At 37.0% G+C, this 26,870-nt stretch overlaps 1 protein-coding gene across 1 annotated transcript in view; it reads left to right on the forward strand.

Moving 5' to 3' along the window:
* The window catches only part of LOC113076055 (spermatogenesis-associated protein 16-like), a 50,571-nt gene extending 26,773 nt beyond the window's left edge, over positions 1–23,798 (forward strand). The window contains exons 6-10 of the mRNA XM_026248717.1: positions 2,391–2,540; positions 10,711–10,823; positions 14,173–14,337; positions 16,756–16,839; positions 23,509–23,798. Of these exons, the coding sequence (XP_026104502.1) occupies positions 2,391–2,540; positions 10,711–10,823; positions 14,173–14,337; positions 16,756–16,839; positions 23,509–23,748 (752 nt within the window). The 3' untranslated portion in view covers positions 23,749–23,798. The remainder of the gene's footprint in view (positions 1–2,390; positions 2,541–10,710; positions 10,824–14,172; positions 14,338–16,755; positions 16,840–23,508) is intronic.
* Positions 23,799–26,870: the final 3,072 nt, after the last annotated feature.

The raw sequence follows: 26,870 nt of genomic DNA on the forward strand, positions 1-26,870 counted from the left end.
ACACTTTGCAGCAATTTACCCAACCATTTACACAGTACTACTCAATGCATGATTATACAGTACCTGTGAGTGATTGTATGTGTGTTTGGTGAGATGAGTTGTTCATTTCATTTGTAAGTTAATGTAGCCTTACAGAGACTGTCAGCAGAGGTCAGTGCATTGAAAGGCATGTAAAGCGCACGTGTGAAGGGAATTGGTCAAAAGGTGTATGGGACGGTCAGAATTATAATTGTAGTTTTGAAACGAATTACTGAGTTTGTTTCAGAATGAATCAGTTTATTTGAATGAAAAGGTTGAATGAGTGATTCAATGATTCACACATTAAGTTTTTGTTTCAGTAATTCACCCCTAAACACAGTTGCCTGTTTTGTTCCTAAATGAAGTATATTTGAGAAAATCTTTGGAGTAAATGATGTATGAGCTAATTCATAAAGTTGCTCACGTTTTTGAATGAATCAGTTGAATTAATGACTCAGACAGCAATACAATAGACAATAAGATGCAGGAGATTTCTATTTATTACAACCAAAGAGAAGGTCATGGGTATTAAATAACCATAATCTCAGATTATGCATTTATTCTGGACTAATTAATTGTGAAAGAACAGCTATTTGAAGGCTTTTTTTCTTTCAAAGCAATGCTCAAAAGATACAAACTAGTGACGCAAATGTAATGCTTTCCCCTGCTCGGATCAAACGATTCAAAGACGCCTCACGGAGACAGTGGAAAAAAACATGCCTAAGAGCATTCCACTTTATTGAAAGTTAAAACGTAGATTCACCATGAAAATTTCGGAACATCCTGACACAGCAGGGTGTCTGTCCCCAGGACAGAATCTTGTGATGCATTCACACCGCAGCACACACACTCTTCAGAACTGTCCACGAAAACCTGGATATGATGAAAGCTGTATATTGTAAGAAATAGCCCAGTTAAAAAGAAAATTCTGTCATCATTTACTCACCATCATTTCTTTTGAAGCCGCTGATTTCTTTCTTCCATACACCACAAAATGAGATGTTAACCTGGTTGTTCATGTTAAAAATGGTGCAAACAATGAAAGTTAAGGGTTAGTAGCTTGCTATATTAAAAGAGAAGCAGTGTGATCATACTTGAAAAATGTCTCTTTTTGAAATACATGTATGAAAGAAAGGGCATAAAGGATTGAAACAACATGAGAGTAAGTGTCAGTTTTATTTTAATTTAAGGCTATAATGCTGAGTCGTTTTCTGAAATATAGTCAAAAGACAACTGTAAAGACAAACCTTTTCAGCAGAGATGATGATGCAATCTGTTTTATACAGCACAAATTTCATGGAGTAGTCCTCCCCTGCTGTGCTCTATGTCTACATTCTCATTCCTCAGGGATGTTGTTTTTTTGTTTTTTTTTACCATGTATCTTCTCTTTTTTAACAAATTAAATTAGCATAATGTTCAGCGTTGTGGAGAAATAATCTGCCATGACATAAATGTGTGACACTGAAAGACACGTTGAATTTAAATGTAGGACCCTAGAGAAGAACAGTCACTCATCACAGGGTAGTCAACATCCGTGTCACTTCAGCACTCTGCATAACCGGCTCTGAAAAAAAGAGTTGCCGTCCTTGTCTTTGACTATGTACCGCCTTCAGCCATCTGTTGATGCAATCTCTTTGAAAGAAATGTACAGATTGCATCAAAATAGAAGATAATGTGTCTTTTAGCATCGCATCAACTAAATCAAATTAACATTGATTAAATCTCTGTATATGTGATCTATTACAGTGCTGTTGATATGTGGCCACCCAATGCAGTATCAAAATTGTTCAATGTACAAATGTAAACAAACGTTAAACATAGCATTTATCATATTTCCATCAACTGCATAAGCCTGACATGCAAAACTAGACTTTTACATTTTCTACAAAAAAAAAAAATGTGAATGATGCTTCCCATGCAAAACCACCATCACTGAGATGTTAAAGTGTTGAAGGTGGTTGCCAAACATTGTTATGTTGTTGCTAACATGTTCTGAGTGGCTTTTAATGCGTTGCTCCCCAGTTTCTAGGGTGTTCCAAGTGGTTTCTGAGCAGGGTTGTGAAACATTTAGAATTGATTTAGCTGCTTTTCAAACTGGCCACACCCCACAGGAAGCTGATTTGGAATGACACACACACACAAAAAATGTATCAAACTATATTTGAATAAAATAAAAATAAACAGGTGAAGCACTGTAGTAAATTAACTTCAACATATATCTGTCTATTACATATGTAATCTAGAGCCAGACAGATACCCAGACATGTGACATGTAGAACGATGGATTGAACAATACTCAAATAGAGACAGACAAATAATTGTCTGTTTAAGATGATTCAAAAAAATTGTGGCCGTTCTTCATCTCTGTCTAGACCCGTGTGGAGGTCATCTGTTGCCCCAGACAACAGACTGGAGTCAGCCTTCATCCACACAGAGTTACTTCCTCACCCTTGGCTTCAGAACGAGAAATGATGGAGACTTCCTACATAAACTTCTCCACAGGAGGTGTCCCACATTCACAGGTTGGTGTGGGCTCTATATTGGGGGGAAGGGAGTTTATAATCTGCACCCACAGAACACAAACGGAAGATTTTAGCACTGCATGTTCATGGTGTTGAGATGAAGGCTCTCAGAGTATGCTGAACAGGAAATGGGGTAATCACAATACGCATTTGACATCACACATTCCCCTGCAGGGTGAAATCGTTAGGAGCTCTCAGAGTGTACTCTCTTGTGAAAGAACATGAACAAGTATGCGCAAACCTCAGGCAAGCTAAATGGATCACAAAGCTTGCGGCGTCGAATACGCAGTGCAAATAGACCTCTCAATCCTCACAACCATTACAATGACAAAGATGTTTTAATACAATCCCTGAGGGATCTTTTCTATTCCAGTCACACTTTTTCACCACAATGACTTTGTTAGGTCAACAAAAAAATGAATTATCTAGTAGTGAGTGAAAATTAGTCCAATTGAAATCGAGGGCTAACGCTGTGTCATATGTTAAATGTACAAATTTACCAACTGACCTCCAAGGTCGCACAATCATTGTCTTTCAAGAATGAGAAATTGCTATTAACTCAGCTCTTTTCTATTCTGTTTAAGCAGACAAGAGATTACAGGGGCCAATCAATGAATTGACATCAGTGGCATAAAAATTCTCAGTTAACCTTGGTTCGTGCGAAGCTGGAGAGGCAAATATGACATGGATGTCAGATATACTGCCGTTAGCCAGCCTGCACCGTAGAGCAGGAGAGGTCGGCAGAGCTCAGACTGTATTTGTGAATGATCTCTATTAAAGAGGAAGAAAATCTATGGCATTTATGTAATGTCTCAATGGTTCAGCCAATGTATGGGTCATTATATTAATCAATCATCTTCAAGATGCGGTTCGAACTTATGTAAAGGTTGCATGATCCATTTTCGATTTTCAACTCGTCATAATATTATGTACAGTGCACCGAGGTTATTCTGTATGCTGCAAATGTGCATTGCATAGACAGTAAAATAACACAAACCCGTATGGTTTCAGGCCCTGAAATCGCTGCAATGGGGGGCCGTAGGGGAGATTTTTGTGGCTAATGGCCCCAGGATTCAGTCCCACCTTTCCCCCCACTAGCGATACTCTCTACTATCATGCATAATATTATAATTAGTTGATGAAAATTCACATTTTCTCAATGGGTGGTAGTGTGTTCAGCATTATGGCAACTAAACTCTTGAACTCACTCCCTCTGAGCCTTCATAACACCTCCACCATCTCCAATTCTTCTCTCATTATTACTTGCCAAACTAATTGTTTTTGATTTTTGTTTTTGTACCTTATTAAACAATTTCCAGCTTTGGAAAAGAAAAAAAGGTAAAAAAAAAAATAAAGAAAACCCTCTAAACTAAACTACAGGTATATCTATCTATCTATCTATCTATCTATCTATCCATCCATCCATGAATCGATCCATTGTTCTATCCATTGTTGTCTTTCTGTCTAATGTTCTATCTGTCTATCAGTGTGTTTGTCCCCTACTGTAAATGATAAAATAAGCAATTTGTAAGACTTACTGAACACACTGTAAAAAGTTTAACTATTATTTACTCAATTTTTTTGGTGAAACATTTTTACACTCAAAAAAATTGAGTAAATTTTAAAGCTGTGAAATCAATGAAATATACTGTTTAAATTGAGTAACTGTCAGTAAAAAAATTAAGTAAATCTGAGTAACTGAATTACTTTATATGAGAAATAAAATTAATTGGATATAATCAAAATTATAAAACACCACAACTGTAATTCTATGTAAAATAAACAAAAAATATTGAGTAGATATAATTGAAATATTGGATGAAATTTTACCAAAAAAAATGTGCTACGTTTACTACATGTAAAAGTGAATTTAACTTAATATTGGACTATAAATTATCAAAATGCTGCATTCACTTTTTTCTTTTTTTTACACCATTTACCCTTTATAATTAATATAATAAAACCAAATAAAGAAAGAAACACATTTTTATTGAAAATTTATTTGTCAATTAAACATTAGACAAAGTCTAAAATCAACCTTTGAAACATTGTATCCATTTTAATATTCCAGTAGATTGCAAAAATTAAAAACTGTAAAGTAGCCATAAGGGAAATGATTAAACCTTATGAAACATTTCATCCATCTTAGTATTCAAGTAGATTACATGTAAAATACGATAGCCGTAAGAGAAATGACATCTTTGTTCCTGGTGCATACCAGCCATTTGCAGTCACACTCAACATTAAACCATAAAAAAATATAAAAGCAACACTTACATCAATATTAAAGGGATAGTTCACCCAAAAAGAAGATGTTGTCATAATGTACTCGCCCCCCCGGGTTGTCCCAAATCTGTACGAATTTCTTTCTTCTGTTGAACACAAAATATATTTTAATGAATGTTGGTTAACAGATAGTTGAAAGTTGCCATTGACTTCCATAATAGGAAAAAAAAAAAAAAAAAGTATACTATGCAAAGTCAATTGCAACCTTTAACTGCGTTAACCAACACTCTTTAATACTTGGCTGAATGTCACGTCACTTCACTTAAAATATCTTTTGTGTTCAACAGAAAAAAGAAACTCGTACAGGTTTGGGACAAATTGAGGGAGAGTAAATTATGACAACATCATCTTTTGGGGTGAACTATGTCTTCAACAGAATTAATCAGATAACAGAAACACTTCCATCAGGAATACCCATTCTGTGGGATGACCATGAACCACTACTATGCAAGAAGATAATTTTTTAACCTCTGAACATTAACAGAGTTTTGGAGGATCCAGCTCAAGAAACAGTTTTTGGAACAACTCAAGTGAGTACAGGGTCCTTCTCAAAATATTAGCATATTGTGATGAAGTTCATTATTTTCTGTAATGTAATGATAAAAATTTAACTTTCATATATTCTAGATTCATTGCACACCAACTGAAATATTTCAGGTTTTTATTGTTTTAATACTGATGATTTTGGCATACAGCTCATGAAAACCCAAAATTCCTATCTCAAAAAATTAGCATATCATGGAAAGGTTCTCTAAACGAGCTATTAACCTAATCATCTGAATCAACTAATTAACTCTAAACACCTGCAAAAGATTCCTGAGGCTTTTAAAAACTCCCAGCCTGGTTCATTGACACCCTCAAGCGAGAGGGTAAGACACAGAAAGAAATTTCTGAACGAATAGGCTGTTCCCAGAGTACTGTATCAAGGCACCTCAGTGGGAAGGCTGTGGGAAGGAAAAAGTGTGGCAAAAAACGCTTCACAACGAGAAGAGGTGACCGGACCCCGAGGAAGATTGTGGACTGAGTCTGGAGTAGAAACATCCAGAGCCACCGTGCACAGGCGTGTGCAGGAAATGGGCTACAGAGAAGCAGCACTGGACTGTTGATCAGTGGTCCAAAGTACTTTTTTCGGATGAAAGCTAATTTTGCATGTCATTTGGAAATCAAGGTGCCAGAGTCTGGAGGAAGACTGGGGAGAAGGAAATGCCAAAATGCCTGAAGTCCAGTATCAAGTACCCACAGTCAGTGATGCTGGTGTTGGTCCACTGTGTTTTATCAAGGGCAGGGGTCAATGCAGCTAGTTATCAGGAGATTTGGGAGCACTTCATGTTTCCATCTGTTGAAAAGCTTTATGGAGATGAAGATTTCACTTTTCAGCACGACCTGGCACCTGCTCACACTGGTAAATGGTTTACTGACCATGGTATTACTGTGCTCAATTGGCCTACCAACTCTCCTGACCTGAACCCCATAGAGAATCTGTGGGATATTGTGAAGAGAAAGTTAAGAGACGCAAGACAAAACACTCTGGATGAGCTTAAGGCCGCTATCGAAGCATCGTGGGCCTCCACAGGCTGATTGCCTCCATGCCACGCCGCATTGAAGCAGTCATTTCTGCAAAAGGATTCCCCACCAAGTATTGAGTGCATAACTGAACAATTATTTGAAGGTTGACTTTTTTGTATTAAAAACACTTTTATTGGTCAGATGAAATAAGCTATTTTTTTGAGATAGGAATTTATGGTTTTCATGAGCTGTATGCCAAAAGCATCAGTATTTAAACAATAAAAGACCTGAAATATTTCAGTTGGTGTGCAATGAATCTAAAATATATGAAAGTTTAATTTTTATCAGTACATTATGGAAAATAATGAACTTTATCACAATATGCTAATTTTTGGAGAAGGACCTGTATTTGTGGGTCTTGGGATATCTCAAATCCAATGTGACTCCTGAAAGATGGCAGCAGGCTCTGCTGAGATTCCCAAGATTACATCGCTGACTGCCCCATTATTGTTCCGAAGGATGTAGATTTTTATGACCTCCTCTGCCAACTCTGCGTGTACGAAGACGGGTAGATCAGCTGAACCCTACAGGCAAATTTTAAAGATAACTGGTTAGAGCTAACATTCAAAACTGAATGTTACAAGAAAGTGACAAATACACAAAACAAATAGCACCTGAAGAAGCAAACATTCTGTTGGACCATATGATAGGTAAAATCTCAAACAAAGTTTACTAGGGGGAGGAGTTGCAAAAATTAACAGCATTCTTCTTAACAAGAGGACAGGTTAATTTTCTACATAGGGACATTTATTTTTAACAATAAACCTAAAAGAAAAACGAAAAGAGACCAACTGCGAGCTTCTATGCTGTAAATCAATGCTATAGGCTTTTATTGAGGTCTGCATTATTTCAACCAATTTCTTTATAAACATGTTTAATATTTAGAGATGTTCCGATACCCTTTTTCTCTTCCCGATACCGATTCCGATACCTGGGCTCAGGGTATCGGCCGATACCGAGTACTGATCCGATACCTGGGTGTATATCTGTATATACAGCTGTATATACTACTAGCCCTGTGTAAATTGCTAGAATTTTTTTATGGTGTGCTTCAGACAGATCCCTCAATAAAACATGAACAAATACATGGTGAACTACTGTATTTATTACAGTATTTTTATTATCTAACATGAATTTGACAGTATTATTTATTTTCTTATGCAAAAAAGAACTTCAAATGCAGCCAAAAATCTAACACCGCAAACTAAAAAAGGTATTTAAGTTTTACAATATAACTGTATAAAAAAACTGCAACAAATAAGTCTAGGAATATAAAAAAAGATCTATTAATCAGATAATCTCTAACAAGTAAAAAACAAGTAAAAAACAAGCAACCATCTAGGCATAATTATTATTATTATAGAGATGTATTATTATTACTGTAGGCTACAACAGTAGCTTTATATATTGTCAATTTACTCATGTAAACCAAACATTTATTTTAATGGGCTGCCATGAAGATCTTTGAGTGTCTGTGTTTATGATATGACAGTATTCTCAAATGAAACGGTAAATTCTCATGAAGTGACGGTTTATGCGTTCGTGTCCTCATGACACACAGCAGAGACTACAAAACAGCGAGCTCTCGCGCATCTGTGCCAGTCACCCACAGAGATGTAGATTTTGCGGGAGTAATATTTAAATAGTATTTTGCAGTTTAATATTCACAGACACTAGTATATATTCGGCTACTGTCTGGAGCCCTGCGTTTTGACTCGCAGTTGCCGGTACTGAATATACTCGAGAGTCTGTAACTACCGGTACTACAGAGACATACTGCTAACCACTGATCTATAATATAGTAGCGGCTTCACTGTCTTTTGGCAGTTTAGAATGTGATGAGTGATCCAGTCATATATAGATAAGGGCTGCTAACGCGTTTTCATTTCTTCTTCGCTGCTCTAAACAGGGGTTGCTTGTGGCAACACAGCACAACTTCCTGTGTTTTCAATGCATTTTGAGCAGCGAAGAAGAACCGTGCAGCGGTTAGGCAAAGCTTGCGGTCATAACTAGGTCTTTTTTAAGAAAATGGTATCGGATCGGTATATGGGTTCATGTACTCGCCGATGCCGATGCCAGAATTTGTTGTGGTATCGGAGATATTTCCGATACTAGTATCGGAATCGGAACAACTCTATTAATATTTAAGTAAAATGACTAATGGTTTTGAAACAAAAAAGCTTGTTTAATTGCACTACTTGAAAAAAATATGCATTGCATTAATCCTCACACTCAACCCTTAACCCTCTAAATAATTCTGTGGCTTAGTAAATATTACAGTAATATTTAACTTTATTAACTTAATAAAATCTCTGAATATAGTTCACTTGATTATACAAAAGATGGCTTTCCTGTAGCTCAAACAGTAGAGCGTCGGCGCTAGCAAAAATTGATTAAATTGTAAATGTGTACCTTGAAATGCAATGTAAGTTACTTTGGCTAAAAGTGTCTGCCAAATGCATAAATGTAAACATATTAACGGACTAAAAATACAACAGTTTATTTTATCTAAAATGTACAGTTATATTTTATTTTTTCCACTAAAACAATTTAGTATTAGACTAACAAATTGTTTATTTATAATACACATAATATATTTGTGAAATTTCTATCAATTTATTTAAGGATGGAAAATTAAACTGATCTGTTTCAGGGAACAATAATATTACAAATAATTTCAAATCAAAATGAATATATTTAAACACACTCTTAAGAAATTTAGTAAGTTTACTCAATTAAAACAATGTACCCCTCCCCCAGCCTCCGCTGTCCTTCAATACCCACCAGGTCTGGATTTGTTACATTAAAAAGCTTACGGTTTTCAAACTTTTGACCGATATTGTATGTGATCTAGGTTTCAGTGCACTAGAATGATTTTACAATGGAGCAGGTCTTAAACTGTCCGACTCCCTATAGTGGGAGCTGATTAAAACGCACCAGTCTATGTTATGTCCACGCCATTTTAAATACTTTTGCATGGCGTATTTGTAGTGGTGATTTAAGAGCTCATACTTGAGTTCGTGTAGTAATTATGATGTTTTACAACAACGTGACAGCTTTTGTCATTTGAAAGTTCATAAATGAAGTGTTCCCTTTTGACAAGCCACTGACCCCAAAGGGGAACCTGTACAAAATCGTTTTCCATTGGGCATGTATAGTTATAGTTGCTTGACCACAGTACACTTATCGTTATACTTTCAAATGGCGGTTGAAATAAACGGTGATCCAAATAGTACGAACGTTAACCCACTCCAAAAAAAAAAAAACCTAACATACATATGGCTGCCCCACTAACTAACTTCGAAAACTACACTGTTATGTACACGTACACACGGTCAATGTTTAATCAACTTTTGAAAACATTTTTGCAAATATACATAGTTATAAAAGGACTACGTTACTTACAGGAAATTCGAGTAATGCTGTTCACGTCGTTGCTGAGAAAAGCAGTCCTTCAGTGACAGGTGCTTCTTGTTTGAGCCGCGAAACTTGTTAAACTTCTTAAGATAACGCAAAATACAAACACAATTGTTAAGAAATCCTTAATAATTAACTTCTGAATTAAACATTACAAACATAATTAGTATTAGCTGGCTAAATTACATAACGTACCACGAAATGAGAGGAGTGCGGGTCTTGCCGTTGCTGAGGAAAGCCGTCCTTCAGGTGACTTCGATTAAGCTACGAAACTTGTTGAATATGACGTAAAATACAAAGACAATTGTTAGAAAATGCTTAATAATTATTAACTTTTTAATAAAGTGTTACAAACGTAAGTAGGATTAGCTGACTAACCTTACTTACCAGGAGCTGTGAGGTGTATGGCCAGTCGACGTCGCTGCTGAGGAAAGCAGATTTTTTTTTTCCTGCGGAGCTGCACACGTGATCACTTTAGCCGCGAAATTTACTCAATTTATTTAAACTGTCATTTATTAAGCTGGAACTTTATTTAGGAAAATTGGTTGGAAATACTTAATAATTTTAGTTTCTAAAACAGATCAGTACAAGTAAATATTTATCAAATATTTCTATTAGAATTCACCAGAAATATTGAAGGTATATTAAAAATATAATTAGTTAGTTAAATACTTATTTATTTTCATTACATAAACTTAAATAATATATGTAAATTTTATAGAAATTATTTGTTGGATTTTTAATTATTCTTTTTAATCTGACCCACTCAAAATATCACTTAAATGATTTCAAAAGATTTTATTAAGTTAATATAGCTCTTTATTTTTGTGAAATTTACTAAGCCACTGAATTATTTTTTACAGTGCATGTACACACTGTTGGTCTGCCTTTTTTTTCACAGGGCAGAGATCTCCATTCACTCCTCCCAGTTATAGAGACCTAGAAATGATGTTTGAGATGCAAGGAAAGAAGATCCTGCCAGTTCTGGATTTCATTAAGTGCACCAAGCTAAGTGTGGGTATATGTTCTTGCAAATTGTGTGATGCTTAATGAATGTCCAACAGTATGTTTCGAAGTATTATATGCTATTAGTTACAGTTTTTCTTAGTTGCTTTGGTGCATTTCTCATATCAGAAATGAAATGATCAAAACTACTTGTTAAAACCTCCACATCATCTAGTCAACTTGTGCACATCAAAAAATTAGTTTTTCATTCTTTTGAACAAGTTGCGAGTGCTTTGGTACAGCTGTACCTTTGAAATGGATATATGGCATAAATAAGCCTGCTTGTCAACAATGACACAAGGACTTTTCATTCTAATGGCACTGACATGTTCATTGACATAAATACTATTAAGAGATAAACTAAAGATTTTGATTAAGTTACAGGCTTTTGCAGGTAATCCATTGTGTGGTGCTGTTTGTACGAATTGTTTTGAGAAATGCACATACTTCTTTGCAAATATTAAGGAGGATTCGAGAAATGCACCAAAGCGACTGAGGAAAAACTGTAAAGAGATGAAAATGAAAATTCTATCATCGTTTAGTCACCTTAATGTCATTCCAAAAATAGTCAGTCTGATCATTTAGAAAAGTTCAGTCATCCACACAATTTAATATATTATTCATGTCTACAGCACGAACTGTGCAAAAAGAGTTACATTCCGAAGGTTAACATATTGGCTTAGGACTTTGTTCAAATCACTTATGGACAATAGTGCTAGTGATGCTTCCTGTAGCCAACACTCCTAATTATATACACTTGCTAGGCCATCAGTGTCTAACAAGCCCTCACTGTCAGTACCCCTGGCACATCCCACTAATAATTGCAATCTTTCTCCAATCTCACAATGGACTACGGGAGACACAAACATGCCCCCAGATGAAGTTTTCATTTCATTTGGAGGTTGAACTCTCAGGGCGTTTATTTCAGAGGACAGTGATTGAATTAGAGCAGCAACGGCAAATGTTTGATTGGCCCAGACACGACGCTAAATTACATTAGTCAGTTATTCTCCAGCCGAGCACAGCCATCAGCTCTCGATTAAAACACAGAGTTGATTTCTTCTCCACTATGATGAAATCTGTGGCAACACATTCATTCTCAGAATGAAGAACTCAACCTGTCAAGCAGTGCAGCTGATTTCAGTACTGGAGCTGCACACACCCTCCTTTGCTGAGTCACAGAATCATACAAACATATTAATTATTAAGTACTGTACATAAATATTAAATTATCCCTAGGCATTTTAGAATGGATTTCACATATCAACGTTTCCGAAATGACAGCTCCACTGCATCCATTTCCAAACATAAAGAATATGTGTTCATAAAATATTAGAAAATTAACTCTATTTAAATATATATATATATAATAAAGATTTTTTTATAAATCAGTTACTGTATTTTTACATTAACAGAGTTATTTCTAAATTTGAATATACATTAGCTAAAGCCATTACATATATACAGCATATCCATTACTTATTTTTTTTACAACAATATAAATATTAAATATTATAGCTAATAAAAACATTAAATAAAATTTATATTCTTTTTTAAAAACCATTAAAAGAAAAAACTATTTAGAATTTTTTTTATTTTATTTAAGAAAAAAACAAAAAAAACAAAGACACTGTTCTTGCTTTCCTTTTTCTCTAACCATCTCACTGTCTCCCTTGCTTGGCTTATGGAAAGTTAACAGTGCAGCGTGATGAAAAAATGCCCAAAAGCACCGAGACAGTACTGGTGAAAAATGATGCATGCTGGGAGATGTGTGTTGGTAATAAAAATGACCATAAAGTGGATGAATGTCACTGGAGAGTAACTGAGCTCACACAAAATAAAAGGAGTCTAGAAAGGCATAGAGTGGAGCATCATTTAGACAAGCGACCTCGACAGGCCAAAAACGGTCCACAGGGGAAAGCGGTTGAGATACGACCTTGGGAAGGGGGATGGAGTTAAGCGTACTACAAAATAGCCGAAGAATAGCAGTTTTTCAACTTGACTTCCAACATTTTGTAGCCTTTTGTCAAATTTCAGCATCAGAAGAATGTGTGTAACACAAAGATGCCAAAAGGTATTTGACAAAATGAATCATCAGGGAACATAGCGTTGCTTTTGTAGCACTGCAGCGGCGTGTGCGAAACGGCTCTGAGGGACTCTTTGGCACTGGGAGCTGTCAGTTTTAAACAAAAACGCCGTATGCTGACACTTTTTAAAAGTGTTTGTTCTTCTTCCTTGTATTGTTACTCTCTGTGGAAAAGGTCAGCGTCCCTTTTTCAATTTATAATGACTAAATTTACATACAGCGCAGTTCAGGGCATCTAGGAAACATAACAGAAATACACGTGTACACACACCACCGAATAACAACACATTCAGTTGCTACAAACACTCCTGTGACATTATCTGTGGTGGATTCATGTAGAAGTCAAAGCTGCCAATGGCATTTGTTGAGAGTTGCGTTGAAGCCCTAACTCGAAAAGTGTGTGTTGCCTTGCTATTGTTTGAGCAACTACTGTATGTATTTTCGCAAGGATTGGTGGACTTGTTCGGTTTCACGTTCTCTGTGAAAAAATTAATTATTAATAAATAAAAAAAAATTATTTACTATTTATTAAAAATTATTGAATATGCATTTGTAGGCATTCCCTTTCAGACTTAAAATTTATGGGAGGCGAGTGTAAAAACACATCACGCTATGCGATTTACTAACGTTTGCACTCGTCAAATTTCTGCTATTTAACTGGCAGATAAAAAGTAAAAGTGAGTGAAGTGACATACAGCCGAGTATGGTGACCCATACTCAGAATTCGTGCTCTGCATTTAACCGATCCGAAGTGCACACACACACACCGTGAACACACACCCGGAGCAGTGGGCAGCCATTTATTCTGCTGCGCCAGGGGAGCAGCTGGGGGTTCAATGCCTTGCTCAAGGGCACCTCAGTCGTGGTACTGCCAGACCAGACTTGAACACACAACATTAGGATTAGGAGTCAAACTCTTTAACCACTAGGCCACAACTTCCCCAAATGGCTGTCTTAAAGCAGGCAGGAACGTGCGCTGCTCTTGATAGATTACACTGGTCATTATGGAAATGATCTGGCTTCATCTGTGTTCTTTAATGTGCACATTGTTAGTTAATCACACGCAGAAATTTCCCCTCCCATCTGCGCTTTTATGGAATTGTGCTCTAACGCTAATTAAACTGAGATGCTGCCAGACTGAGACGGTCTGCTCAAACAAGCAGACAGCAATGCCATTTAGTGCCACTAGTGGCACAGACAATTATAGAATGTCCCTTTATATCAACATTTATATGCAGTGTATAAATGAACATGTGTTTGATGTGTGTCTAGGTGGGATTTTCCCAAGGATCTGGACTCATAGAGCGTCTGCAATATGCTAGTGTCCTAGGACAACTGAATAGGTTCAGAGAACATATGCATGTACTGCAGTACACACTGGCTGAGCTGGCAGTCGCACCCTACCTGCAGGACATCAGTCCTTCTGATTCAGAACTGGTGAGGCCGTTACTTATCTTCTTCTCTGCTCACTTTATTAAATAATGTTTCTCTTCCATGGAATACAAAGGGAGAGATGAAAAACGTACATGATTCTACTTTCATAGAAGCTCCGTCAATGAAAAACAAGAATCATAAAGGATCTTAAAAGTGGTAAGTTTGCATTCAGTATGCACTTGTACAGTATGTGTATGTCACATCTTCAATGTATAATTCTTTTAAAATAAATAAAGCAGCATAGGCGTTCTGCTATTAATAACTCCTTTTGTTTTCCATGAAAGAAAAAGTGATCAGAGTTTCATGTGTTTGTGTATTCTCATGGCAGAAAGTCCTGTAGCACATTTCTGGATGCAGATTTCCACTTTTCTCTTGTGCTTTTTAATGTCATTTGATGAAAGAAAAAAGTTACATGGAAACAAAGCTATTCTCCTCATCTCCAACTTCAAACGAATGTTCCTCCAAAAGGCATTTAAAATATGCAGATAAAGCGCTGCACAGGGCCAAGCTTCCTCTCCGAGTACAGGTGGAGGAAGCAGGCAGCTGGAATGAGACGGGGTGGTGGTCCCTGGAGTCTGCATGCACTGAAAAATACAAGAATGAAACGTAATCAAAGGATTACAAACATTATCTATCAGTTTCCAATCAGTCTGAAGTGGGAATTTAGTCTAAATGCACATTTACATAGAGATAATTCCTTTATTTTCTTTTTTTTGCGGTTTAAGATTTCCCCTCGCAGTAAAAAGGCTGAGCTACTTATGCAGATCTGTTGATGGCACTGGGCCATCCTAAACACACTTAACACTGATCTGAGAGCATTTTGGATGGTAACAGCTCTCACTGAGCTCTAAACAATCTATCTATATAGACCATCTTTCTTCATTGGCACACACTAAGAAAAGTCTGTAAAATATGCCAATATGTAGGCTACTGTTAATATAAATATTTTTTTCATTTTGGTTTTCCACAGGTGTTTTACCTGTATTTTGAATTATTAGGTAAAAATTATTTCATTTGTTTTATTAATCTTAAATTGAGTGATCCCAATAGTTTTTGCCATATTTTTTTTTCTCTTTTACAATTACATATTAAAAATGGGCTGCATACTTATGAGATAAATATCTATTTTTAAAAGAAATTAAAGATCTGTTTTTGTGGGGCTATAAGAAAATCACTAAGATCAAGCAATAGACCTCATTGGTCTTACTTTGAGAGAGTGTTGATGCAATCAAGTAACATCACACCAAGAGCAGAACCAGGCCAGCTTATTTTAATAAAGGCCTGAATTATGCACGGCAATAAAACAGCTCAGCTGTGAATATTTATGAGACTGAAAGAGAAACTAGCACCGACAAAGAAGACAACTGCTTTTGTGCGTGCAGATATAGAAGTGACAGAAATGAAGAGAGAAAATGAGCGAGAAAAAAGAAAGAATAGAAGAAGGAGGTGGCATAAATCTCATTCTGGCATAAAGTGCTGAAGCGCCATAATTGCCTCTTTACTAGATTAGCGCTCCACACTGGTGAGATTAGCCCAGATCAATAGAGTCTGATGTATGCGAGATTGCGACCAAATCTGCCATGAATGGAGAGCCACGGGGCGTTCAATTAGCGTGATGTTTGCATGGGCACCATATAACACCTCGCAGAATCATACTGACAAATTACAAAGACCTGAATGAGTACTTAAATAGAAATCTACAATAGAGAAGCACACATCTCTGTTCATTGACAGAAGCTCTATAAATAAGATGAAAGTATATACTGTAGCTTTTTTTGTCATCTTGGTGAATACGGATTAAGGGCCACATGCTGATTCTGGAAATGTTATGTACTTACATTCATGAACAGAAATAAGAGTGTAGAGAGCGGTAATGTGAAAAAAGTGCTGTGACTCGACTCTCTATATACTGTATAGCACACAAAGGCAGTATACCCTTTGCTGCTCTATATATATATATATATATACTTAAACAGCACTTAGTAAAAGCAGGTGACCAACCACTTCCATCCAGTTTGAATCACATGTGCCAAGTTCCTATTAATCGTCACTCCAACCCTAATCAAATTTAATCCAGTTACATAGTGTCTCTTTCACTCTCTAGCTTCCCCTTCCTTCTCTCTCAGCGTGCAGCATGTACATTCCCATCTGTTTTGCCCTGTGATGGACGCGGGTTGTTCCTCAATTTGTCCACATTGTTTCAATTTCTAACCACCAGCCTTGTAAAAACCCAAGACCACCCCCTCCCTCTCTCCACCATCCAAAGGGGAACAAGAAGAAAGTCCTCATTATATGAGGGATGACTTATAAAAATCAGCTGCCAACAAATGATTTTTTAATTAGCTTTGAAGGTGCAGTGTTTTGAAAAGTTATGGCGTTTGTGTGAACTGAGCTGTGATAATCTTTATCTGCTCCTGGCAGCTGCTGGCTCTAATGGCAGACACCATGGACACCCTTGAAGGCAAGCGGCCTGATCAGGAACGTGTGTGGAATGCAATGCAAAAGGTAAATAGACAGCAAAAGGGAAAAGGACAATGACGGCGTGTGTAGATGGGGCACAAATGCCACTCAGTGCCCACACACACCATTGTTCCATACACTCCTCAGAATTCAGAAAAGACATTTGATACACTAAATCATAAGGTGTAAAATTCATTTTCCGAGGTGGTCTTCAGGGGCTGCAGAGACTTCTTGGCAGAACTGTCATTTTTATTATGGCAAACCAAGTCACGAGAATTTCTAAATGAAACTTTTGGTGTGGGCAGTTCTTTAATACTAATTGTTCTTTAAATGTTTTTCCCCTGTTAATTAGTCTAGTTTGAGTTCTTCAAATTGCAACTGAGAGAAGGAAATTGAGCCAGGACCCTGGCAAGAACAGAATTAAGCCCCAGAATCATGATTCATATTTTATAAAACACACTGAGTCTTTGAAATGTTGTTGTGAAGCACAATGGAAACTATTGGCAGTGTTTGCTAGCCTGTTTACCACCTTGTGCCTCAATGAATTCAATCTACCTCCCACCCTTGTGGAAGCCTGACCAGAATGGAGACTTTCAAAGGGAAGTTTGAGGAAACTTTGAAGACTAAAGAGTAATATATATATATATATATATATATATATATATATATATATATATATATATATATATATATATATATATATATATATATATATATATATATATATATATATATATATATATATATATATTTATATTTCAAGTCAGTTTCTCTCAGGTGTTTGTATGCGTGTTGAAAACTGTAGTTATTGAGTGGAATCTGGTTTAAATAAATGCTAGTTTACATAAGCTGCTTGTTTGTGAATTTAGCTGGTTCCCTGTGGTTAAATGTTAAAAACATGATTAAATGTTGCCAATGTTGCCTTGGCTGAACAAAAAGATATAAAAAATACCAGATTCGAGCCATGAATCAAGAGCACTGATTATGGTGATTCAAAACTACCCAGTGCTGTTATTGTGATCTAAAACGGATAAAAATTACTTTGGGTAAGTGAAATAAGCTGAAATAAAGAAAGATATAAATATTATATGAACATTTTTTAAAAAGTGCTAAAATTACTAAAACAAAAAACTGAAATAACTAAAAATTAAAGGTAAATAGAAACTTTAAAGGGGTCATAGGATTCTACATGTACTTTTCCTTTAAGTAGTTTGAATTGAAATGTGTTTTGGCAGTGTGTGTACACAACCACCCTATAATCCACTCAGTGTTTTTTTGTTGTTGTTGTTGTTTTATCTATTAAAATCTGTTCCCCTTTATCAAATCGATAAAGGGGTATTTGTGACGTCACTCAGACAGGCCCCTCCCACCATAGTTTGATTGACAGTGGCGTTTCAGCACCTGCCCTGATTGAGCTGTCATCAATCCGCCATTGTTTCTTCTGCCAGAGCAGATGTAGACAAGAGTGTCTCTGAAGCGATTGAGGTGTTTTGTTGTTGGATGTAATAATGAACGTAGTAGTCGTCAGTTACTCCCAAAATGTGAGCTGCTGAAGCTGCAGTGGATTACATATGTTTCTGAAGTGAATACGCCCTCGATCTACCTAAATGCGTCTATTTGGCACCGATCATTTGAGATCCATCTTTACCAACCGAAGAAGTGAGTATAAGGTTTTTTTAAAGGGGGGGTGAAATGCTATTTCATGCATACTGAGTTTTTTACACTGTTAAAGAGTTGGATTCCCATGCTAAACATGGACAAAGTTTCAAAAATTAAGTTGTACGTTTGAAGGAGTATTTCTGTTCCAAAAATACTCCTTCCGGTTTGTCACAAGTTTCGGAAGGTTTTTTTCGAGTATGGCTCTGTATGACGTTAGATAGAGCGGAATTTCCTTATATGGATCCTAAGGGCACTTCTGCCGGAAGAGCACGTGCTCCCGTATAGCAGAGCACGGAGAGCACAGACATTCACTGATGAATGTCGCAAAATGTCACAAAAGAAGTGTGTTTTTGGTTGCCAGGGCAAGACAACCCTGCACTGAAACTTCAACTAAAAACAAACTAATATACAACAAATCTAAATGTATAATAAACAACTCTTAAATTTGTAAATACATTTTGTAAAAATTATATGAATACTACTAGTACCGCATTTTTCGGGCTATAAGTCGCACCTGAATATAAGTCGCATCGGTCCAAAAATACGTCATGATGAGGAAAAAAACATAAGTCACACTGGACTATAATTCGCATTTATTTAGAACCAAGAGAAAACATTACCGTCTACAGCTGCGAGAGGGCGCTCTATGTCTGAGAGCGCACTCTCGCGTCTGTAGACGGTAATGTTTTCTATTGGCTCATTTCTCTTGGTTCATGTCATATAAAATGTCAGACAAATCATACAAAATCGTACGAGTGAGGTCGTACGAAGTCATACGAATTAGCCACCTCGTGAGATACGTACGAATTTGTCATGAGATATCGTTAAGAGACTCCATGACCTCAAACATGGGTCTCAGAAAAAGGACACAGGAACAGGGTTGTTTCAGAGGTTATTAACCATGTTTCATTTTAGTAGAGTGGAGGATGTTGTTTTCAGGCCAGTGGGGTTATGGGTCAGACTGGAAAGGGAGTGTGTTGTCTGGACTTCGGTGGTGATGAATTATGCTGAGAAAGAAATGATGACACTCACACAGTCAAAGACAGTGCATCAGCGGGTCACTCGCTCTCAGCCACAGCAGCACCTGTCGCCGGGGGTTATTGATGGACCCTTATTAATCACTCCATCAGCTGCCCGCACCTCAGAGCTGCTCTGATTACATCACACGGTCCTGCTCAAACACACACTCTACTTTAAAGCTCACACTCTCTCCTGTGGACATGACCTTTCACTCCAGATCTGTCTCATGCATCATCCGGCCAGCATTAGGGACAAAGGGAGTGAGGGAGGAAGAAGAGGGCAATGGCCAGAGATGAGGCCCATCCTGCAACCGATGATGTTTAAATACTAAAACCAGGGGCAGGGGAAAGACATTTCTGGCACAGCCGTGTAATTGCTCAAGGGCACAACCTTTGGAAAGACAGCTGGTTTGGAAGAAGGTTGCAATTGGGTATTTTCTTTACGAGATGAAAGATAGTGCTCTGTAAAAGCACCAAGCCATATTTCCACACCCTTAAAGTCATCACACCCTCATTCCATCATTATTGTGGGCGTTGTATTTTCTGTTTTGTGGAGCATGTGGTCTTCTGCTTCATTCTCCCAATTTAGCAGTACGTCTAATCTTAAACTAAACATTGCGGACCATCGTTTTTTAAATTAAGTCACTAGAATAATCTTCACCCAAGGTTTTCTGGGTAGACCAGGCCAAAAGATTAACAGCAACCAAAACATGCCTACAAGGATCTGAGCCCAAGGGAGACCTCTGTTATCAAATGCTGAATACAGACTGATCTGTCAGCACACATACATACAGCCTGGACATGGATTCCTTCTGTTAATCTCAAGATGTGATCCATCTGCCCTCATAAGATAAAAATACCAATGGTAACATACAGTGGCCAAAAAATGAATGACAAAAATGTTATTAAATTAAAATTTGAGAATAACTGATTTACCAGATGCTATGCTTAAGGTGCTGATTTAGCAAACAGTTACTTAACATATAGTAGGCAGCATTATTAACACTAAATATACGTGAAAATGTGTGATAAAAAAAAGGCTGTACATAAAGTCATAAAAAGCCTAAAAAAAACTTGGCAGACATTAACCTTCATATGCAGCTCCAGTGCTTCCCAGCCCTTCATTTCCTTCATATTATTAAGTAGTTAATTTATGAAGCTCGCCAGCACGTCCTTCTCAGAAACCCACCAGCCGCAGATTTCATTTCCAACCCTAATTTGTTCTACATGAATCAAAGGGGCATTAACTGACACATTCTGATGAGTGCTGGAGTTCACATATCGTGGCCGTACATGTAATGATTTGGCTGTTTGTTTGTTTGGAGAGTCATTAGATGCTGCCTTTCAGGCTGTCTTTCCACCACAGTAGCATAAGTGCACTCATCCCTGCTCCAGCAAATGGGCATCTTCACATGTATGACCATAAGCTACATGCTCTCAGCTTGTTTCATTCTTTGCCATCCACCATCCCATCTATTTCTGACTCCTCCCACGGGAGGGAGAACGGATATGTGTAATCGTTCTTACATGAAGTCTGTGCTTTGGTGCTTGTTGATTCATTCTGAAAGCAGAGAACAAACTGACTTATGAAAAACCCTGCAGAAGTGTGACCTTTGACCTCCTGAAATGGAAAAAAACTTCAGGCAGCCTGATCTCCTTAGCATTCTTAAGTATTCATGTTCACATATTTTTGGCCTTCTAACCATTTACATAGTTAGACACTTATTCACTAGGAGGAGTTTGGGTGTCCTAAACTTGACAATAGTTTTTGTAAAAGTATTTTATCAAACAGATACATCTTTTAACTTTAGCAGAAAATAAAGAAAGACTGATCACAGCTTTAGCGCTGATTCTCGTGCACTGATTGTCATGACTACAGCAGGGATGCAGAGCGAGAAGGGTCTGACCAAGATATAATTTTAACCATAACTACATGATTTTCCCCACAGCAATGATAAAAATGAATGAAATGTTATTTTTCTGTTCACATATTCGAACAATTTCGACTGTGGCCTCCCAGGGGCTGAGTTTAGGACCCCCAAACTCCATCTAGTGAATAAGTGTCTAACTATGTAAACGGGTAGAAGGCCAGTAAAGGCCAGCAGGACTGACAGTCTGACTGCATAATGAGCTTTACCATATTTTTGAAGCAGCGGACGGGCTCTTTGATCAAGGCTCTGTTTCCTCTCTGACGAGCAGACCTTTTTTTCTGGACCGAATGATGGCCGCTGACAGGTTTGATAGGCGTTTTGATAGCTCGTGCATCGTTGCTGAATACCTGAGCGATAGCAGAAGCCAGAAGCTGGGCCCAGCACACACACACACACACACACAGAGAGAGAGATGTGCACAGTAACGAAGGGCTAATTGTTGTTGGGATAGAGCCAAGTCTGTGTGTTTGTGAGTGGGTGGCAAGCCCGTTTGCCCATTACTCGCTCTAAGCTGGACATGAGGACCGAAAACGAGAAGGAAACATAAAAAATGGAAGCGCATTTGAGCGAAAAAGCAAGCGAGAGGGAAGAGAAAATGCTTTTGAACGTGGAATGACTGTTCGGCCCACTGCTGTGGAGCTTTCAGGCCAGTTCCCAGAGGAGAAAAAGGAAAAAACTTCCAAACAAACACGCTTGGACTGAATTCACAAGCAAACAGGACTCACAACCTACCCATAACTGTGTGTTTCTGAACTACAGAGCCTCTGACACTTTCTCTCTCCCTCCACCTTGCCTTTCTTTTCCATCTCCTTACTCGCAGCTTTTCTTCATCTCGCATTCCCTTTCATATTTCACTCCCCCTCCTTCCTGTTCTCCGAGAGCAGACACAATAAATTCCCACGCAGCACCATATTCTCAGAAATGAGAGGGCAAAAGGGGAGCCACGTCCATTTCTTTTTGAGGTAATTAAGTCTCTGAGGGGGGGTTGCGAGGTCTCAGAAATGTGCTTCAGTGTTGATCTGAAAACTTCTCAAATGCAAAAGCTTGATAAATATGATATGTCCCTGTCTTCTGATAGTGTGTATTTGTTTATGTCTTAACGCATCAGAACATACAAAAATGAATATTAATGTTGCTTGTTATTCTAAATTTCAGTGTAACACAAAATGAGAAATGATCTTTGCATGTTCTCATTACACTTTAAAAACTTTTTAAAATGTGCCAAGTCAGTAAAAATATAAATTAACTGTGTAAAATTAACTGCATGTGTTCATATGAATAAATTTTCCACATTCATTTTAAGATTATAACCTTAATGGATAATGTTTTTTTTTTTTTTTTTGTAACATTTAAATGAACTGATTTTATTCAAGTTATATGTTATTTAACATGACAAATTATAACGTTTAAGTTTTTAAAGATATGAGGAGGTAGAAATAGCTTTAAAATCTAGTCTTATATCATTTTTATATTGTATCAAAAACTTTTTATTAAAAAAGTATATTTACATTTATTTAACATTATGTTGTTTACATTTTATGTGATCACATTTATTAAATTTAATAAACATTTAAAAATGTAAATACTTTTGCATCATAGTAATCAAAAGATTTATTTAAGAGTAGAAAAAAAATATTTCTTTTGGGCTGAAATGTGAAAAGATTTAATAAAATAAGCAATAAACAATAATCAGGGACTGTTAAACTTCTCAAACAACCTAAAAGTATCATAAAAGTGCAACAAGATCCAACAGAACACTGAAATCTAATTTGTGTATTCCCACATTCAGATTTTGCATGTCAAGATGCAAAGTTTGAGGTTTAATGATGGCAGATGCTGTGGATTTTTATGCTGTGTCTTCTAATCAAATATGCAAAATTCAGATACTATTTGAGAGCTATGGCAAAGGGAAAAGAAACTCAAATTTCATCTTAAAAAACTTTACTGTATACTTTGGACGGATGCTTTTTCTATGGTGAGTTTTGCTCTTTTTCCTGCTTATTATACTCTACCCCTTTGTTACATTGAAAGAGTCTATATATTCTTCAGTATGTCTCATTATGAAGCTACGCAAATAATCATGTGGGTGAACCTTTCCTTTTCAGGTTGAGGCAGTGAAGGAGATGCTTTATCAGATAGAGGAGACATACCTGAAGAAGAAGGCACTGAGAGCCATCAGACAGCAAAAGGCTAAAGAGAAGAAAGCCCTGAAAAAACTGTCCCTCAGGAGTCCCACCACACCCCCCCAGGGCCAACTGAATGGAGTGACCGACCCACAGCCCAGTCATCCAATAAGTGAGCACCTACCGCCACCCCACAAACACTTATCTTCTGCCAAGAAGTAGGACACTCCACCGGGCCATTACTCCACCCTCAGAGAAATAAATGGGCTTTGCAGGCGAACAATCACTCAGATCTGTCTTTTCTCAAATCATCCCACATTCATTTTACGACTCCCTCCTCCACACAAGAAAACCCCTTCCTCACATGAATGTACCTTCTCCTGGGCACCTACAGTGGGTTGATATATATATATATATATATATTCAATTAATATATTTAATCAGCTTAGTAATTAAAGGTATTTTTTAAAGTAACACCAGTTTATTCATTTTTACAGAATTATTGTAAAATTATAATAATATATTATACTAATATTATCAAATATTTCTAAAGCATGAATTAATTGCAGTGCAACAAATATTACCATGTTTTAAATGTTTAACAGTAAAAAAAATTAAAGGGGGGGTGAAATGCTCGTTTTCACTCAATATCCTGTTAATCTTGAGTACCTATAGAGTAGTACTGCATCCTTCATAACTCCAAAAAGTCTTTAGTTTTATTATATTCATAAGAGAAAGATAGTCTGTACCGATTTTTCCCGGAAAAACACGACCGACTGGAGGTGTGACATGTGGGCGGAGCTAAAGAATCACGAGAGCCAGTAGGCTTTTGCGTAGAGAGCGTTTGGAAGCTGTGAGATTACCGTCTGGAAAAAACCATCATCCAAAACAAACCATGGCTAACAGTCAGATTCAGCCGTTTATTTATGATCCAGAATCAGATCCCGAGGCTGAAACTGAACGAGAGCAGCAGCAGCAACGACTCGCTCCGAGTGGGGCTCGAACCCGGGTCTCCGGCATGGGAGGGGGACGCACTAACAAGGAGGCAGAGATATTTTAAGCAGTTTTACTCACCGCCTGCGGTTCCAACACACGATCGTGACCCTTTTTCGTTGGGACTGCATTATCCTTAAGAAATAAACGATGTGCAAATCCGGCGTCAAACTGGGCCTTGTTTGTAAAACAAGCATCTTCGAAATGCAGGGAACAAACAAAAACACTTGCACAACTCCGTTGATACTCTGTAAAAATAAACTCCATCCACTGGTCCCTTAATGCTGTTTTTTCTTTGGTAATCTGTGCAGTGTTGTCTTGCCCTGGCAACCAAAAAAACACTTCTTTTGTGACATTTCGCTCTGATCAGTGAAGTCTGTTGTGCTCTCAGTTCTCTGCTATACGGGAGCGCGCGCTCTTCCGGCAGACGTGCCCTCAGGACCCATATAAGGAAATTCTGCTCCATCTAACGTCACACAGAGCCATACTCGAAAAAAACTTTCCGAAACTTGTGACAAACCGGAAGGAGTATTTTTTGAACAGAAATACTCCTTCAAAGGTACAACTTAATTTTTGAAACTTTGTCCATGTTTAGCATGGGAATCCAACTCTTTAACAGTGTAAAAAACTCAGTATGCATGAAATAGCATTTCATCCCCCAACCCCCCCCCCCCCCCCCCCTTTAAATAAATTTGTAATAAAAAATGTTATTACAATTTAATTTTTAATAATAAACTATATATATATGATGTTAATTTATCGTGATTATACGTATAATTATCATAATTTATGCATCATCTAGTACTTTTTAATTATATGGCACTTAGTAAGGGCCCCATTTTCTTTAAAGGAATAGTTCACCTAAAAATTCACATTTGCTGAAAACATACTCACCCTAAAGCCATACAAGATGTAGATGTTGTTGTTGTTTTTTTTAAACAGATTTGGAGATATTTAGCATTGCATCATTTGCTCACCAGTGGATCCTCTGTGGTGAATGGGTGCCGTCAGAAGTCAAAACAGTTCTTAACAAATATAGCAGTGGATTTTGATATGGAAAGACAGAAGGGGATTATCTTTTTCAGTGTATCTTTTTTTTTTTTTTTTTACCAATAAGTGACTGTTTAAAGTTAAATTGCCTTGATGCATTTTCTTTTTACAAACATGCAGCTTTTCTCTTCATAAGATGTTAACTGATGTACTGGAGTAGTGTGAACTAGAATTAAAAGTTAGTGAACTAACTTTGATGTTGGCTTGGCCATCTTGGCCATGGGGCAAAAGAGCCACAGTACTTGTGTGCCTAGCATTCTTGAGTTGCCCCGCTGCCAAAAAAATAAATAAATAATACCATAAAAAAATACACCTGCGACAGTCTTTTTCCATGGTCCCTTGCTGTTTTCTTTTTAAATAAAAAGCCTAGGCTATGAAAACAGCTACGACAGGGTTGTCTAGCTGAATGTGAAATAAGTCATGCAAAAACCATAATCTCCTAAATACCATTCAATTTAATCTTATTTTAATAGTACTGACAACATATTTTAAGTTATCACACATCACTGAAAAATTTAAGAATTTTAATCAAAATTTTAATTAATATTTATTATAAAATAAATATTTCATAAAACTGAAACTTAAATATATTATTTCTATAGGCTATACAAAACGGAAAAGAAAAAAGACTAAATAATAAGGCTGAATAAGCTGATCTATAGCATGTTAAATGGTGGTTGCTTGTCTATGAATGGTACACCCTTCTTAGCTCACAGAAGTGGTTTGACCCAAGTCCTCAGCAGCCAATGACATTGACCTCTTCAAACTGATTTTTAACTTGTACTTCAAGTGTATTTCACATGTATTTAACACGTGAAATACACGTTAAATACCCGCTGATTTTTCATGTGTAAACAACACGTATTTAACGCGTTAACTAATATTGGATATAATATCGGAGTAATATAGTATTTTAAGAAGCTCTTAAAAATATATATAAATTACTTTACCATGTTGTGCAGCGCCGATAAATAAATAATATTAAATACGTGTTGTCTACGCATGAAATACACGTATTTAACGTGTTGTTGACGCGTTAAAATTCACGTGTATTTGACCCTCTTGGCCTTCCATACACATTAGATATAATGAGGGAGACGTGAAAAAAGGACATCGCTTTGTTTTGATATGGATTACTTTATCACAGAATATTTGTTCGGGAGCACTTGTTTAGTTTAAAGGTAGACATGTCAAGCTTTCTATAGATATATCTCTCATGTCTCTTCGTTGAGTATTCATGGAGTTACAGTTCATTTTAGTGACGTGTTTGTAAATGAAGATCAGCGCAGACCAAGGCTGCA

The sequence above is a fragment of the Carassius auratus genome, unplaced genomic scaffold (assembly GCF_003368295.1).
Source record: "Carassius auratus strain Wakin unplaced genomic scaffold, ASM336829v1 scaf_tig00018464, whole genome shotgun sequence".
Lineage (NCBI taxonomy): Eukaryota > Metazoa > Chordata > Actinopteri > Cypriniformes > Cyprinidae > Carassius > Carassius auratus.